This window comes from Hyla sarda, chromosome 7, assembly GCF_029499605.1.
Source record: "Hyla sarda isolate aHylSar1 chromosome 7, aHylSar1.hap1, whole genome shotgun sequence".
In the NCBI taxonomy this organism is placed as follows: Eukaryota; Metazoa; Chordata; class Amphibia; order Anura; family Hylidae; genus Hyla; species Hyla sarda.
Window position 1 is genome coordinate 94,871,109 of NC_079195.1, and position 18,657 is coordinate 94,889,765.

At 41.5% G+C, this 18,657-nt stretch overlaps 1 protein-coding gene across 3 annotated transcripts in view; it reads right to left on the reverse strand.

Annotated features, from left to right (window-relative positions):
• Window positions 1-18,657, reverse strand: part of SGMS1 (sphingomyelin synthase 1) — a 286,284-nt gene that overhangs the window by 18,394 nt on the left and 249,233 nt on the right. For all 3 annotated transcript variants that reach the window (XM_056530042.1, XM_056530043.1, XM_056530044.1), the window contains 2 exons: window positions 7,557-7,710; window positions 7,232-7,398 (listed from right to left, as the gene is read on the reverse strand). In XM_056530042.1, the coding sequence (XP_056386017.1) occupies window positions 7,232-7,398; window positions 7,557-7,710 (321 nt within the window). The remainder of the gene's footprint in view (window positions 1-7,231; window positions 7,399-7,556; window positions 7,711-18,657) is intronic.

An 18,657-nucleotide genomic window follows, 5' to 3' on the forward strand; every position in this document is an offset into this window, starting at 1 on the left:
GGTAATGTAACTGTGCGGGAAAACCTTGGTAATAGCGACCACAATATAGTTATTTTGACTTAAAATGTAGAAAGCAAAGACAGACTGGGAAGGCAAAAACATATAACTTTAAAAAGGCAAACTTCCGTGGGCTGAGGGATGCACTACAGGACATAGACTGGGGGGAGGTGTTGTCAAATACTGATACAGAAGGTAAATGGGACATCTTTAAATCAACTCTAAATAACTATACAGCTAAATATATACCAAAGGGGAACAAATATAAACGATTAAAACTAAATCCTACATGGCTGACAAATGATGTTAAAAGAGCAATAAACAACAAAAAAATAGCCTTCAAAAAATTCAAATCTGATGGGTCAGCTATAACATTTAAACAGTACAAGGAGCTTAATAAAATCTGCAAAAATGTAATAAAAACTGCAAAAATTCAAAATGAGAGACAGGTGGCCAAAGAAAGCAAAACTAATCCTAAATATTTTTTTAGATATATAAATACAAAAAAAACAAGGACAGAGCATGTAGGACCCCTTAATAATGATAATGGGGAGGTTGTCACGGGCGATCAAGAGAAGGCGGAGCTACTGAATGGGTTCTTTAGTTCTGTATATACTATGGAAGAAGGAGCTGACATTGGCCAGGTCAGTGCTGGTAACACATCATGTAATGTACTGAACTGGCTTAATGTAGAGATAGTACAAGGGAAGTTAAGTAAAGTAAATGTAAGCAAATCTCCAGGACCGGATGGACTACACCCAAGAGTTCTTAGAGAGGTAAGTTCAGTAATATCTGTATCCTTGTTCATGATATTTAGAGATTCTCTGGTGTCTGGTATTGTGCCAAGGGACTGGCGCAAGGCGAATGTGGTGCCAATCTTCAAGATGGGCTCTAGGTCTTCGCCAGGCAATTATAGACCGGTAAGTTTAACGTGCATTGTGGGTAAATTGTTTAAAGGACTTATACGGGATTACATACAGGAATACATAGGGGATAATAGTATTATAAGTGCTAGCCAGCATGGGTTTACTAAGGATAGAAGTTGTCAAACCAATCTAATTTGCTTTTATGAAGAGATGAGTAGAAACCTTGACAGAGAAATGGCTGTGGATATAGTGTTTCTGGATTTTGCTAAAACGTTTGATACTGTCCCTCATAGACGTCTGACAGGTAAGTTAAGGTCTTTGGGCTTGGAAACTTTAGTTTGTAACTGGATTGAACACTGGCTCATGGATCGTACCCAGAGTGTGGTGGTCAATGGTTCGTACTCTGATTGGTCCCCGGTTATTAGTGGTGTACCCCAAGGTTCAGTACTGGGACTGCTGTTTAATTTATTTATCAATGATATAGAGGATGGTATTAACAGCTCTGTTTCTATCTTTGCAGATGACACCAAGCTTTGTAGCACAGTACAGTCTATAGAGGATGTGCATAAGTTACAAGATGACTTGGATAGACTAAGTGTCTGGGCATCCACTTGGCAAATGAGGTTCAATGTGGATAAATGTAAAGTTATGCTTCTGGGTACTAATAACATGCATGCGTCGTATGTCTTAGGGGGGATTAAACTGGCAGAGTCACTGGTAGAGAAGGATCTGGGTGTACTTGTGGATCACAGACTTCAGAATAGCATGCAATGTCAGGCTGCTGCTTCCAAAGCCAGCAAGATATTGTCATGTATAAAAAGAGGCATGGACTCGAGGGACAGGGACATAATACTCCCCCTTTATAAAGCATTGGTACGGCCTCACCTGGAATACGCTGTTCAGTTTTGCTCACCTGTCCATAAAAGGGACACTGCGGAGCTGGAAAGGGTGCATAGACGTGAGACTAAACTAATATGGGGCATGGAACATCTTAGCTATGAGGAGCGATTAAAGGAGTTACAATTGTTTAGTCTTGAGAAGAGACGTTTAAGGGGGGATATGATAAACGTATATAAGTATATTAATGGCCCATACAAAAAATATGGAGAAAAACTGTTCCAGGTTAAACCCCCCCAAAGGACGAGGGGGCACTCCCTCCGTCTGGAGAAGAAAAAGTTTAGTCTCAAGGGGCGACACGCCTTCTTTACCGTGAGGACTGTGAATTTATGGAACGGTCTACCTCAGGAACTGGTCACAGCAGGAACAATTAACAGCTTTAAAACAGGATTAGATACATTCCTGGAACAAAATAAGATTAATGCTTATGAAGAAATATAAAATCTCATCCCTTCCCCAATATCACGCCACATCCCTACCCCTTAATTCCCTGGTTGAACTTGATGGACATATGTCTTTTTTCGACCGTACTAACTATGTAACTATGTAACTATGTAACCATACTAACTATGTGAGGAGAAATAAACGAGTTAAAAAATGAAAAAAAAACCTTACCTCTTTGGTGATTTCATTTTTGCACTTATATAACCCTTTAATTTTTCTATTTTTCCGTATAAGAGGCGGTATGAGGGCTAATTTTTTGCGCCGGGATCTGAAGTTTGTGTCTGTACCATTTTTGTTTTGATCGGACTTTTTGATCACTTTTTATAAAAATTTTTATGGTATCAAAAGTCACCAAAAATACGCTGTTTTGGACACCATTGACCGTGCAGTTTAAATAACGATATATTTTTACAGTTTGGACATTTACGCACGTGGCGATACCACATGTTAATTTTTATTCACACTTTTTTTTATGGCAAAATGGGGTGACTCAAACTTTTATTAGGGAAGGGGTTAAATCATATTTATTAACACTTTATTTTCACATAGGGGACTATAACGTTGCACACACTTATTTCCTACACTGATCATTGATCACTGTTATCGCCACTCAACTGCTCCTGCCTGGATCTCAGGCACGGAGCAGTCATTCGGACAGCAAGGAGGCAGGTAGGGACCCCTCCATGCGTCCTGCAAGCTGTTCGGGACGCCACGATTTCACTTGGTCAGCTGACTTCATGTGAACTAAAGAATTACATCATTACCTATTAGACTGCTTCCGCTAGCTTACAGACCCCTCCTCACCACTATGCTGCAGGGATCAGTATATTTAGTTTGTTACACGTTGAGGGGAGGGGTTATTCATTGTGTGTGTGATGTGCATGTTCTTTTCAAACCTGTTTTCTGTGCGGTATATTGGATGTGGTTGGGAATAAGTTATCAAAAGTTTGCATTGCCTTTCATAAATTGTGTGCAAAAGCATCAGCGACAATGACCAGATGTTGTGATCAAACTCCACACCCAAAGCCATAAGATTCATGGAAAATGTATGCAGTCATTTCAGTGATAGATTTGCACCCAGTATGGAGCCTAACCCATGCCTGCCACATCAGCTAAAACAGCTAAGCACTAAACATACACAAGAGTGTATACATTGTCACTAGTCTTTGCTGGTCTATATAAGCAGAAAAAAATAATGTATAGAAACCAAAGGCCTAAGTAGTCCATAGGAGGAGCAGAAAACAGTCTGCACAGACTACAGAAGTGCAGCATGTTAACTTTATCATTCAATCTCAACAACAAAGGGTGTGACTATGATGAAAAGGGGAGTGGCCTTGCAAGATTGGGCATGGTATAAAAGCCACTAAAATTTGGCCAAGATTTTGTTGTAGAAAAGAAAACCAACAATTGGTATAAAAAGTCAGACAAGTTTGAAGATACTTCAGATTTATCATACAGAATTAGGCATTTTGAAAAATGGTGCTTTCTTGTTTTAGGTTTATGTTGCCCAAGAATGAGACTAAATTATTAATTCTGCCCCATTGTATTCTTTAGACATTAGGGAAAAGGGATGTGATGGCCTCTTGAGGCCCCGTTCACACTACGGAATTGCCGCGGAATTTCCGGGCGCAATTCCGCGGTGTGAACTTTAACATTAGTGCGAACGGGTCTCCGCAAGACCCGTTAACACTGCGGAATTTCAGCGGCAGACATTTCCGCCGCTGAAAGTGTTCCGCGCAAAGAAAGAAAATGTTCATTCTTTGCGCGGATTCCGCGATGGTGACTACTCAGTGCCCGGTGGCCCTTGCGCCGAAGTATCTTCGGCGGCGGCCGCCAGACGGAATCTCCGCTCGCGGAATTCAGCTGCGAGAATTCCGTAGTGTGAACGGGGCCTTAGGTTTATGTAGGCACTTTCTGAAGTCTACTGGATGGGCTGGCCACAATCTTAGAAGTGCAGTGATTTGCTTATTACAATCACTCTACTTTCAAAGAAATCTGGCTGTGAAAACAGACCTGCAATGTGTCCAGCCTTGTGTAAACACATTAATGTCTGGTATATTTAATAAATGCCACCACAGAAGAAATCAAAGAGAAATCAAGTGACAGAGCTTCCCACTACACAAACATATTGGAAAAAAACATATATATTTTATATATATAAGCTCAGTGAATCTCTGGCCCATATCTCCTATAACCTTGTCAACACAGACGGATGAGACAGGACAATCCACATTCCTCAGAGGGAAAAGACAATTAAGAACTTTTTGTACAAATCAATGATATGAATCAATGCGAAGTGAAAGAGTCTACTCAAAGTGCGTACAAATCACTAACTAAACTTGTCACTAATGTGTATTACTATCCTACTGAACTGCATCTTGGGATTTGAACAAACTTTGCAATAACTTTTTTTTAATAACTTGCAATAACTTTTTTCCCCTTGATATATAAAAACTATTTATAATCACTTAAAAGGGTACTCCGTTGCTAGACATCTTATCCCTTATACCTATACATAGCATAGGGGATAAGATGTCTGATCGCGGGGGTCCCACTGCTGAGACCCCCTGCAATCTTCATGCAGACACCCAACGTTCTGAACATTACGTTCAGAATGCTGGGTTTAGGAGGCCGTGGTCCCTGACGTCACACCACACCCCCTCCATTCATTCCTATGGGAGGGGCGGGACAGCCATTACGCACCCTCCCATAGACATGAATGGACAGCGTGGCGTGATCAGACATCTTATGCCATACTTACAAGGGATCACTCCACCATGTCAAAATCACAAGAGATCAGTCCTGCATGTCATATTCACAATGGATCACTCCACTATGCCAGTAGTGATCCCTTGTGAGCATGGCAATTTCATGCCATGCAGGATCATTGCAATCCATGTCTGGCCAACTAAACCAGAAGAGCTTCTCCTTTACTAAGGGGAAGGCAAATAATTTGTGACTGCCACACCTTAGAGTACATTCACACATACAGTATTCTGTGCAGATTTGATGCGCAGGGTTTCAAGCTACATTCAGTTTACATTGAAATCTGCAGCAGAAAATCCTGCGCATCAAATCTGTGCAGAATACTGTACATGTGAATAGACCATTAGGGTACATTTACATGCAGCAGTTTTGTTGCAGACATTTCTACGTCTCAAAATCCATTCAATACATCTGAGTGAGATTGTTCTTGCATCAAGTGCATGAATTTCTGCAAGTCACATGGAACAGTCACAGAAATGTTTGCCACACAAACATTTACAAAAACTTTCAGTGTTACAAATAATTGTGAGTGTGAAATAAGACTCGAAAGAGAAGGGCTAGTAAGGGGAGTAATATTAACTAGATATATTCAGGCAGGTTTAAAACTAAAAATTCAATATTATTCTTGCCCAGATGTTTGTAGTGAGGGGACTACTGGGTAATCTCCATATTTATTAGATCATCGTCTAATCCAGTGATTCCCAACCAGGGTCCCCTCAGGCCCTGCCCGGGGTACTGTGATGCACAAGCAATTTTTTTTTATACCTCCTCCCCCCCGCGCCTGTGAATCAAGGCGTCGCAGGGTGGAAGGGAAGCCTGCATGCGCACACAGCGCCCCCTCCTGCAGGCCGGGAAGGGGATATGTGTAATGGGGATGGTGTGCCGGACCATCCTCCCAGCCCCAGGACAATCCTCCCGGCCCCCTGCCGAAGGACATTGAAAAAAAGCTCAGCACAATTAAAGTAATGCACCCTCTTCCCTCTGTCACCCCCTTTTGCCCTTGTCCACTTTCCTGTCATCCATGCCCACCTTGTCCGCCCGTCACCCATGTTCACCACCCTCTGTTACCTCCTTGTCATTCCCGTTACCCATGTACACTCTTCTACACACCTCTGTCAACCATGTACACCCCTCAACACCAGTCACCCATGTTCACTCCTCTACACCCCCACCAACCGTTAACCATGTACAACCCCTCTGTCAACCCCTACACCCCGTCAGCCATGTACACTCTTCTATACCCATCTGTCACCCAAGTACACCTCTCAACACCTGTCACCCATGTACAATCCTCTACACCCGCAACACCCATTACCCATGTACAGCCCTCTCACCCCCTACGCCTCCCTGTCCCCCATGTACACCCCTCTGTCATCCATGTGCACTCCTCTACAACCCTCTGTCACCCGTGTACACTATTCTACATACCTGTCACCCATGTATACTATTCTACACACCTATTACCCATGTACACTATTCTACACCCCTCTGTTACCCCTTTACATTTATACGCCCCTGTATTCCTCTTCACTTGTAAAAGGGGAATCTGGTGGCTGATGCAGGAAAAGGGCAGAGCCTAATAGGTTTGTTTTGCAGGTTTAATGGTGAAGAATTATGGCTGGAAGAAATCGTTATGATGACCTGGACCCTGAGAAGAGAAGGCAACGATGCTGATTTTAGAAGACGTCACTAATCTATATAGCCAACAGAAAAATGACGTTGTGCATTGCACCCGTTTCTCTCTCTCCCACCCCCCGCCCTTTTTTTCTTGTCAGATTCGGTAGGGGTACCCCGCAGAAATTTTTTTTCGGAGGGGTTCCCCAAGCCGAAAGAGGTTGGGAACCACTGGTCTAATCCCACCAACATCACTGACTCTTCTGATGCAGTGTTTCCTAAGCTGTGGCTCTCCAGCTGTTGCAAAGCCACAAAGTCCATGATGCCATAATAGCCTTCTGCTGTCAGGGCATGATGGGAATTGCAGTTCTGCAACAGCTGGAGGAGAGCCACAGTTTAGGGCAGTGTTTCCCAACCAGGGTGCCTCCAGCTGTTGCAAAACTACAACTCTCAGCATGCCTGGACAGCCTTCGGCTGTCCAGGCATGCTGGGAGTTGTAGTTTTGCAACAGCTGGAGGCACCCTGGTTGGGAAACATTGGTTTAGGAACATTCATCTAATATGTGTGGACAACCTATGGGTTTGAAAGACAGAAACATATATAAATTGATACATGAATGAGAAATTTTTACCAAAGGGTATACTCACTTGCTGGTTAGCCATAGTATGATACCACCAGAAACACCTGGATGTAATGTAGTAAGCGACGACAACATCTACAGTGTAGTGGTCATGTGCTAAAAGAATGCAAAAGACCCCAACAACGCTGAGGAACCAGCAAATCCAGTGATACCACCAGAGACGCCGAGAAGAATCTATAAAAGAAAAACAGTTCCAATTAAGTTTATGGTCCAAGTTACAGTAATTCACATTAATTTGATCTAAATCTCCAGTGAGGATATATACATATTGGTACATCTTACTGTGGTTATGTTTCCACATAATTCATATCACTGACAGGACAAATACTTACACTCTTTTATGAACATATATGTCAGTGTTAACATGACTGTGTGGCCACTGTACAGATAGTCCCCACACATGGTGTGAGCTCCTGTGATAGATAGTCCACCTCCTGCAATCATCTTTAAGATCCTCCTGAACTGGGCCTCCCAGTCGCCAAAAAGCTGGAAAAGGGGGGGGAATAAATAAAGTTTTAGGTTACAATTATGTGATTATTTAAAAAAAAAAATAAGTTAAATGTAGTTGTAATGTGCAAGATGCAACCACTGCTCATGTGTGGCAGTTTCTAGATTGATCTGTTTTTATTAGAATCAAGAATAGAAGAAACTGTATTGCCAAGTACAATCCAAAACTATGAACCTGTTTCAAAGGGAATGTATAATCTATATATGTAGATAGATAGATGTGTGTGTTTTTACTTAGAGCAACATAATTTTTTTCTAATCTGTCTCTACTTTCTGATTGCAAGATTACATCTTGCCTTAACTGTTCTTAACAACATTTAAATATTTACTTTACTGCAAGTCATATTGACATAGGCAACATCTACAGGGGTCACATTTCACTGTAATGCTGTACTGATCACTTTCCGACAGCCTCCTCCTTATCACAAGCAGTAAAGGAAGTCTTAGCTTAGTTGCAATCTAAAAATAAATGTAAGAGCGCCCCATGGTGTAATTAAAAGAGATATAAAAAAATATAAAAAGGAAGGCATAAAAGCCGCTCACCCCAAATAGTTGTGTAACAACATACACAACAATGGTAGACACATGTAAGAAAGCAAGAAATCCGCTGCCCTCTGGCTGTAGTGTAAACGAGGATCGGTAAGGCTTCAAGCAGGACGCCGGCTCAACGAGGCGCAGGATTTACTCAAGAAGAGACCAAATAAGGTCCAAAAGGTTATAGTTTATTCCCAGGATGCAATGCGTTTCACTGCAGTTCCGCAGCTTCATCAGGCATGGCAAGAAGCAGGTAAGTTTCTTCTTTATAGGGATAACAATTAACCCTCTCAGTATAGAGACCGGGCAAGAAGCAATACAATACATTACATATGTCAAACAATACATTAAAAAGATGTACAATATTCAGTATATAAATTGCAAAATAATATTTATGAATGAAAAAAGGCCCCCGGTGCAGAAAAGGCCCAAAGCACACACATTATGTGGTCTAGGCCCGAGGACACAATGCCGCATCGGGTGTCACAATAATTAACGGGCATTCTCAATGGTCTCATTCAGACCATGCGGTACTAAAGTTGACATCTTAAATATCCAAAATGACTCCCGATTCATAAGGCATTGGAAACGATTCGGGATGTCGTCTGGTATTGTTTCAAGGATAATCAAACATAGGGAAAACATTTTTAGGAATTACTGTGAAATGTCGGGAAACACTATGTAATGTAAAGCAGTTTTTAATGTTGGACCTATGCTTGCACATCCGAGAGTGCACAGTCTGAAAAGGGTGTCCAATATATTGAAAATGACAACTACAGGATAACAAATATACTGCATATTGTGTGTCACAATTTAGAAATTGAGTTCTAGAAAACATTTTTTTTGTTTGATAGGATTCAAATTTATCAGTATGACCTCCAATCATGCTGCAGCATAAACAGCTATTTTAATTACAAGGGGAACAATCTTTTAATATTGGGGCAGAGGGTGAAATAATAAAACTGGTCTTATTTAATCTATTAGGAGCTAAAATATTTTGTAGGTTTTTTGATCTCCTGTATGTTATTCCTGGGGTACCTGGTACTAAATCTTTTAAAATGGGGTCGCTCTGAATAATATGTCAATTACGTTTAAAAATCATTTTTATCTCTTTTTGCTCCACTATTATAACATTTGTAATTAAATTATATGTAAACAGATTGTCAATGTCCTTTTTATTTTAATATTTTGTTGTGTTTTTCTTTTCTTTTCCTTTCACTATTACTTTGCTCCTCATCCTTTTTTTTTTTTCGGGATAAACCAAATCTAACTGTTTCTTGTTTTTAACTTTTTGATATGCTTTAGTTAGTAATGATACTGTCCGAAAAGCGTTCTCTTAGCAGTGCCGCCTGATTAAAACAAATCTAAATCTGAAGTACAATTTTTGCGTATTCTAAGATATTGCCCATAAGCTAGCTAGGATAATGGGAGAGGTTATACTCTAGAAAACTATTAATGTCCACAGATTTGAAGTGGGTTTTGGTATAAATACAACTTGTTCTATTCTGAATTTCCGAATCTAAAAATTGTATGCTATCTGCAGAAAAATGTAATGTCAATTTGAGTCCCCACTTAATAGAATTCAAGTAGGTGACAAATTCTCTAGCTTGGGATTCAGTACCTGTCATTTTGGATATTTAAGATGTCAACTTTAGTACCGCATGGTCTGAAAGACCATTGAGAATGCACATTAATTATTGTGACACCCGATGCGGCATTGTGTCCTCGGGCCCAGACCACATTGTGTGCGCGCTTTGGGCCTTTGGCATTTTTTCATTTATAAACATTATTTTGTAATTTATATACTGAATATTGTACAACTGTTTAAATGTATTTTTATAGTATTGTTTGACGTATGTAATGTATTCCTCCTTGCCCTGTCTCTATACTGAGAGGGTTATTTGTTATCCCTATGAAGAAGCAACTCACCTGCTTCTTGCCATGCCTGATGAAGCTGCGGAACTGCAGTGGAATGCATTGCATCCTGCAAATAAAGCCTAGATACCAGACTGAAAACTCCAAGATTTTAGGATTATTTTAAAATGTAGAAATAAAATGGAAGATTTAAAGGGTAGCTCCCACCATCCTTTTTTTTTTTTTCTGTCCCTGCCTATTGCCCATCTATCCCTAACCCCCTCCCTGCCTTTATTTATTTATTTTTATTATCTTAAAAATGTCATTTTTTCTGCCTGGTAGTGTGCTCACTACCAGGCAGACTTCCCCAGCAGGCACCACGTCACTGATGCCTGCTGGGGGCCGAGTTCCGCCCATAGTTCTCCTGACAGGGTGCCTCCAGCTGTTTCACCACTACAACTCCCAGCATGCCCTGACATCTATTTGCTGTCAGGGCATGCTGGGAGTTGTAGTGGGGAAACAACTGGAGGCACCCTGTGTTGGAAGACACCCAGCCCCCGACCAATATCGCCCCCCCCTCCCCCTCACCTGTGCCGGACCATGAGCGGGGGTCCGTAGCAAGCAACAAGTGTATGCCCGGCTTCCTGTCATGCTCCTACACTCTGGAAACTGTCTCTATGTTTCTGGAGGAATGAAAGTCCTCCAGAACCATAGAGAGAGTTACCAGAGTGTAGGAGCATGACAGGAAGCCGGGCATACACTTGTTGCTCCATATAACGCGCTCCCCCCGGCAATGACAGGACACAGCTGCAAGGAGCAGTGAGGAGGCGGCGTATCCCCACTGGAGCCGGGGCTGTAAGCAGAGGTAAGAGCCATGTTCCTCCCTGCTGCAGAGAGAATATGCAGCAGGGAGGCGGCCAGTGTGTGAGTCCAGGGAGCCAATGTGCAGCCCTGGATTTCACTGTGCTCGCTCTCGCCTGTTTGATTGACAGGCGGGAGCGAGCACCGCAGTGACTGGAATTTCGACTCATTTGCCAGGCTCAAATGAGACGAAATTCTGTAGCGACGTCACTGCCGAATGCATTCGGCCACTAGGAGGGCGACCCCTAGTGGCCGAATTTAAAAGTGATTTTAAACTGGTTTAAAATCACTTTTTTTAATTAAACTATATTAGAGATATGTTGTAGTACTTAAGTACTACAACATATCAATTTTTTTATTTCATGACAGTGCCCATTTAACCATACATCATTCTCCACACTGCACTGACTATGCTCCTAGTCAGATGGGCTAGAAGGCATACAGGGACAACAAGACCTCATTTATTCATTAAGATGTTCATATACATTTATATAACCAACCATGTGCAAAAATTGTATGTAAAGCTAAGGGAGAAGATAAACCGTGTCTCACATTGAGTTCACATTTGTAAATATTTTATTTAATATTTTCATGTGACACCACTGAAGAAATAACACTCTGCATCAACATAATGTAGTGAGTACACGGCCTGTATAACAGTGTTTAAAGTTGTGTCCCCTCATAACTCAACACATTTCAATACTTTTGGCGGTCACAATCATTTTTCTGCACAGTTTTAAACCTCTTGGGCATGGAGTTTACCAGAGCCTCATTTGTTGCCACAGGAGTCCCCTTCAACTGCTCCATGATGATATCTGGTGGATGTTCGAGACCTTGTGCTAGCCCACCTTCTATTTGAGGATTCTCCACAAATACTCAATAGGGTTAAGAACTGGAGACGTGCTTGGCCTGCCCATCACCTTTACCCTCTGCTTCTTCAAGCCCCATCTCTGAAGGTAGGAGATCATCCTCTGCTTCAGTATGTCACAGTACACGTTGGCATTTATGGATCCCACAATTAGCTTTAGCTCCAAAGTATGAGCAGCACTCATACAGGCCCAGACCATGACACTCCCACCATCATGCTTGGCTGTAGGCAAGACACAAATAAATAAGTTTATCTTGGTCTCATCAGACCACAGGACATGGTTTCAGTAATATATGTCCTTAAAGGAGTACTACAGTGACAACTGGTGCCAGAAAGTTAAAAAAGATTTGTAAATTACTTAAAATTAAAAATCTTAATCCTTCCAGTACTTAGCTGCTGTGTAGTTTTTTCCAGTCTGACCACAGTGCTCTCTGCTGACACCTCTGTGTGTGTCAGGAAGTGACCAAAGTAAAAGCAAATCCCCATAGCAAACCTCTTCTGCTCTACAGTTCCTGACCCTGACAGAGGTGTCAGCAGAGAACACTGTGGTCAGGCAGAAAAGAACTATACAACTTCCTCTGTAGTATACAGCAGCAGATAAGTACTGTAAGGATTAGGAATTTTAAACATAAGTCATTTACAAATCTGTTTAACTTTTTAGCACCAGTTGATTGGCTATCTTTAGAAGAGGCTTTTTTTCTGGGATGACCGTCATGCAGATCAATTTGGTGCAGTGTGTGGCGTATGGTCTGAGCCTTGACCCCTCTTCCCCTTCAATCTCTGCAGCAATACTGGCAGCACTCATAGATCTATTTCTCAAAGACACTCTCTGGATATGACGCTGAGCATGTGTATTCCACTTCTTTGGTTGAGCATGACAAGGCCTGTCCTGTGGAACCACTATATGGTCTTGCAGCTTAGTTTCAGGGTCTTGGCAATTTTCTTATAGCTTAGGTCACCTTTATGTAGAGAAACAAATCTTATTTTTCAGATCCTTAGAGTTATTTGCCATAAGGTGTCATGTTGAACCTCCAGTGACCAGTATTAGAGAGAGTGCGAGAGCAATAACACAATTTAGGACACCTACTTTCCATTCACACCTGAGACATGTAACAATAAGTCCCATGAACCCGGAAAGGAGGGTAAATGGATTTTATTGCCAAGGAGAACATATTAATGGCTATTTGTAGAGACATTTTGAGGGGACACAACATTAAACACTTATACAGGCTGTGCACTCACTACTTCACATTGTAGAGTGTAATTTCTTCAGTGTTGTCACATGAAAAGATACACCAAAATATTTACACAAATGTGAATGGTGTACTCACTTATGTGAGATATTGTATCTACAAACTTAAAGGGGTAATACGGTGGAAACATTTCCTTTTTTATTTTTTTTTATATACTGGTGCCAGACAGTTAAACAGATTTGTAAATGACTTCTATTAAAAAAATATTTACCCTTCCAGTACTTTTTAGCAGCTGTATGCTACAGAGGAAATTGTTTTCTTTTTTTTTTTTTTATTTCTCTTTTGTCTTGTCCACATTGCTCTCCCTATTGCAAACCTATGCTGCTCTGGACAGTTCCTGACACGGACAGAGGTGTCAGCAGAGAGCACTGTGGACAAGACAAAAGAGAAATTCAAAAAGAAACAATTTCCTCTGTAGCATACAGCTGCTAAAAGGTTACAAATTTACAAATCTGTTTAACTTTCTGGCACCAGTTGATTGGAGTACCCCTTAATGGTCGGTGTTTCTTTTATTCCCCTTGGGTGAAGTTTGCGATACATGGCTGTGTGTTGCTCGCTAGCGGGAAAGCGTTACATTGGGTTTAAGTGTGGAGTTATGTATAAGGCAGCAATAACCAGTCACTAGTCCCGTTACCGGTACGATGCACTGGTGACAATATCCCTTGAGAACGCATGTAATGAGTGTCACACACTTCCTCCTTCAAATCTGTGACAACTGGAAACAGTTTTAAACCGCGCCAATATTGCAATCACACTTCTAACACATTCACAATGGATATGAACAACTCATACTGCCCCACAGCCTCTGTGGTTGACAACCCAATTTCCACATGTCAGTCATATCTTTGACCATCACCAACTAATAATACAAAACTAGGGCATATTTATAAACATACCTATGGCAGGTGTAAGCAAAATTAAATTGTGGTACTAGGGTTATACAATTTATTTATTTAGCCCTCTTCTCATTACATCATGGAAGCTACAATTTGTCGTTTAGCCCAGACCACACTATGATGCTATAAATTTCTGGTATTACCTAGGTATGTTCACATTTTTAATAATAAATATTAGCAATCAATAGTCATAAACACATTTATGTATGTAAAAAGACAAAATAATTCTTATAAACACATTTTCTAAACAGAACTTTCCCAATAAAGATGATGCATATAAGAGAGTAAGGTTCACACTTATTCTGTACTTGTTATAAATAGAGTAAACTCATTAATATCGAGAAGTTCAGGCCCTTTCCATCCAATCAATGTAATGGTAATTAACATTCGCAATACTAACATTAATTGGATTAAAAGTTCATGCTAATCAAGACCAGAGACTCCATTCTTCACTACAGACTGGTGAGGAATCAGATCAGCCTACAGCAAGATGCTAATTTCTCTGCTTCGCTCATGGGCTCATCCACTGTGATTCCTTTGTATCCTATTACACACAGGGGTGTGGAAATTTTATAAAAAACGACTTGCCCGCGGGACTAAAACGGAGCAAAATCTACTTGTCCCTCATGACTATCCACTTGTCCGGCCAATTTTCGCTTTTACGCTCTCGGTTTTTTCATCCTCGCCCTATAATAGCCATAACTACCTACTATAATGATACCTTTTAAATTTTTCAATAACATTCTCCGAACCAAAACATATATAATATAGGTGAAGTGAAATTGAAATAGTAAAAACATAATTTTGCAGATTTGGTGGTTTTCTTTTCTACGCCATTTACCTTGTGGTTGAGTTAACATGTTGTTTTGATACTTTAGGCCGCCTGATTACAGTAATACCAGATTTATATAGTCATGTTTTACTAATTAAAAAAAAAAAAGTCAACTTTTTCAAAAAATTTTAATTGTCATTTTTTGACCCCTGTAGCTTCCCCCCCCCCCCCCCCCCCCCCGCATACCAGGCTGTATGAGGGCTAATTTTTTGCGCCATAATCTGTTTTTTGTATTGGTACCATTTGGGTATTGATCTGACTTTTTAATCACTTTAAAAAAAAATTCTGGCATATTATGAAAATTGCAATTCTGGGGTTTGGTATTTTTTGTTACATTTACTGTACGGGATACATAATGTTATATTTTAATAGGTCGTACAATTACGCACACAGCTATACCAAATATGTTTATTTTTATTATGTTTGCATGTTTTTATATAGGAAAAGGGGGTGATTTGAACTTTTAACATGAAAAGGGGTTAATGTGTGTCTTAAACTTTTATTAAAACTTTTTATTTTTTTTACACTTTATTAGACTTTTAGGAGGAATCATTAGATTCCTCATACAGATGAATAGAGTTCTATTGAACTCCATTGATCTGGGTGCTCTGTGATCCATTGATAGAGCCTGGTCCAGCCAGGATCTATCAATGACAGAGCCATGGGACAGCAGGGAACAGAGGTAAGCCCTCCGGCAACCTCTATAGTGGATCGCCCCCCTGCGATCATGCTGCGGGGGGGGGGGGCCCGATCCACCCCACTAGCCCACCAGGGAGATTACACATGTCCCTTCGGACGCCGCTGTGGCAGCGGCAATCTAAAGGGTTAATAGCCAGCCGCGGCTGCTGAAAACAGACTGCTGAGCGCCGCATGCTGGGCTATTAGCAGCGGTGTGAAACTTGCGCCCCGTGCAGACATGCGACCGCTCCTCCCCTCAGAAGCTAGAGCTGGGGGAGCGAAGGCAGGACGCAGGTCTGCACGGGGAGAAAGAATGAAGAGCAGGGGAGATAGAAGCTGTGTACATCCTATCTCCCCTCCCCCTGCTCTGCATTCGGAGGACGCGAGTCTCCACAGCCGGGGGCTGCAGAGTACGGAGCGGGCACGAGTCCAGAGCCTACTCCATACAGACTGCAGAGCGCCACAGGACTTGTCAGGTCCGGCCCTGCTTGCCCGAAACTAGGCTAAGGGCCGGAAAAATTCACCTGCCCAGCGCCGAAACTGCAAGTTACGGGCGTCGGGCGATAGGAATTCCACATCACTGTCACAGGATGATTATTGGCCAAACAAGGCAATATGCCATATGTAATAAGGCCAGCGATAAGCAGACAAGCAAATGCTTGTTTTTAGGCTGATAGGGTTATTTTGGTTGGTAAATAAAAAAGAAAGAAAAAAATCACAATCATTGCTGGTCGTCCACACCATCTTATTTATTGGGGGTTGTTTCTATCAATACTTAAGCAGCCTTTCCCATACTCTGGTCGAGCCTTGTAATGGGCTGTGTAAATGAGCCCCAATCTACAGGGTAGGCCATTTATATGGATACACCTTAATAAAATGGGAATGGTTGGTGATATTAACTTCCTGTTTGTGGCACATTAGTATATGTTAGGGGGAAACTAACAAGATGGGTGATGACCATGGTGGCCATTTTGAAGTCGTTCATTTTGAATCCAACTTTTGTTTTTTTCAATAGGAAGAGGGTCATGTGACACCTCAAACTTATTGGGAATTTCAAAAGAAAAACACTGGTGTGCTTGGTTTTAACATAACTTTATTCTTTAATGAGTTATTTACATGTTTCTCTTTGTTTACAGCCATTGACATGTCGTCGAGGTTAACACGTGAGGAGCGGATAGAAATTGTGTTGATGTCTGGTGAACGCAGTAACCGGGTCATTGCAGCAGATTTTAATGCAAGACACCCTACGAGACCACCCATCTCCCATGTTACAGTTAGCAAACTGCATGCTAAGTTTGGTGAAACTGGATTTGCCAAAATGTGGACGCATGAAATGTGTCACTAATGAAGAAACATCAGTGGCTGTCCTAGCTTCATTCAGCAAGAGCCCACAGCATAGCACTCGCCGCATGTCACTGGAAAGTAGCATTAGTCGAACATCCCTTCGGCGGATATTAGCTACTCACAAAAGGCACCCTTACAAACTCCAGCTACTGCCGCATCTCAACGAGGATGACCCAGAACGGCACACTGAATTTGCAGAAAGGACAAAACAAAAATTGGGACAGGACCCTCCGTTTACGAAGATTTTGTTCAGTGATGAGGCAAACTTTTATGTGAATGGTGAAGTTAACAAACAAAACCAACGCTACTGGTCTGACACTAACCCACATTGGATAGATCCCTCCAAGACTGTTGGAACACAAAAATTGATGGTATGGTGTGGTATATGGGGTACAAAGATAGTGGGGCCATTCTTCATCAATGGAAACCTCAAGGTCACTGGATATGCAAAATTGCTACATGATTATGTGTTTCCTTCTTTATGCACTGAAGCTGGCACGTTCCCTGAGTTTTTCCAGCAAGATGGTGCACCATCCCATTATGGGTGTCAGGTCCGAGCATTCCTAGATGAACAGTTTCCTGTAAAGTGGATTGGTCGTCGTGGGCCAGTTGAATGGCCCCCAAGGTCTCCCGATCTGACCCCCTTAGACTTTTATCTTTGGGGTCATCTGAAGGCAATTGTCTATGCTGTGAAGATACGAAATGTGCAGCACCTGAAGCTATGGATACTGGAAGCCTGTGCTAGCATTTCTCCTGCGGTGTTGCTATCAGTGTGTGAAGAGTGGGAGAAGAGGGTTGCATTGAAAATCCAACACAATGGGCAGCACATTGAACACATTTTATAAGTGGTCAGAAACTTGTAAATAACTCATGAAAGAATAAAGTTACGTTAAAACCAAGCACATCATTGTTTTTCTTGTTAAAGTCCCAATGTTTGATTTGTCACATGACCCTCTTCCTATTGAAAAAACTAAAGTTTGATTCAAAATGGCCACCACCCATCATGAAAAGTTTCCCCCACCCACATATACTAATGTGCCACAAACAGGAAGTTAATATCACCAACCATTCCCATTTTATTATGGCGTATCCATATAAATGGCCCACCCTGTACATGCATAGCACTCACAAGGGCTTGGCCTATCTAGTACAGCTCCTGGGAATGAGCATCCACATAAAGGATGGTTTTGTGTGACTGTTCACTTCCATTTTTGTTGATAATCTGTTTATATGCACACATCATATCGCTGCCAAGCGATCATTTTTGTGTCTCCACCAAACAGGTGATCCAATAAACACTGGTTTGTTGGCTGATGATCGTAAGTCCATTAATACAGTGCAGTGATCAGGATCAACCAATAATCGCCTATAAGAGCTTTAAAATATGTGTGTGTGTACATAACATACAATAGTCCATTGGGCTTAAGGAGGGGAAGCTGCCACATGCTTGAATATCTGCACCTACTAGTTTCCTGGTGAAAGACACCATGTTTCTTCGTTAATTAGCATTGGTTCAGGGAGAGTACAGGACATGACCTTTATTCATCTACTTGCCTATTCATAGCAACAAATGAGTTATCCTAAAAGTGGCAAAGAGAAAGTAATCCAAGAAGCTATCACATGGGTAAATAACCTATTTCTAATTCACTGTGCAGACAACACTACATAACCGCCATTCAGTACAGCATCGGCGTTGTGCTGGATCTGTATTGGTATATATCACTGCTGACCTTCATTAGAAAATTGATCACCCGCACTGCAAACCGTGAGCTTGTCAGGGATGACATCAGAATGAAAATGAGAGAC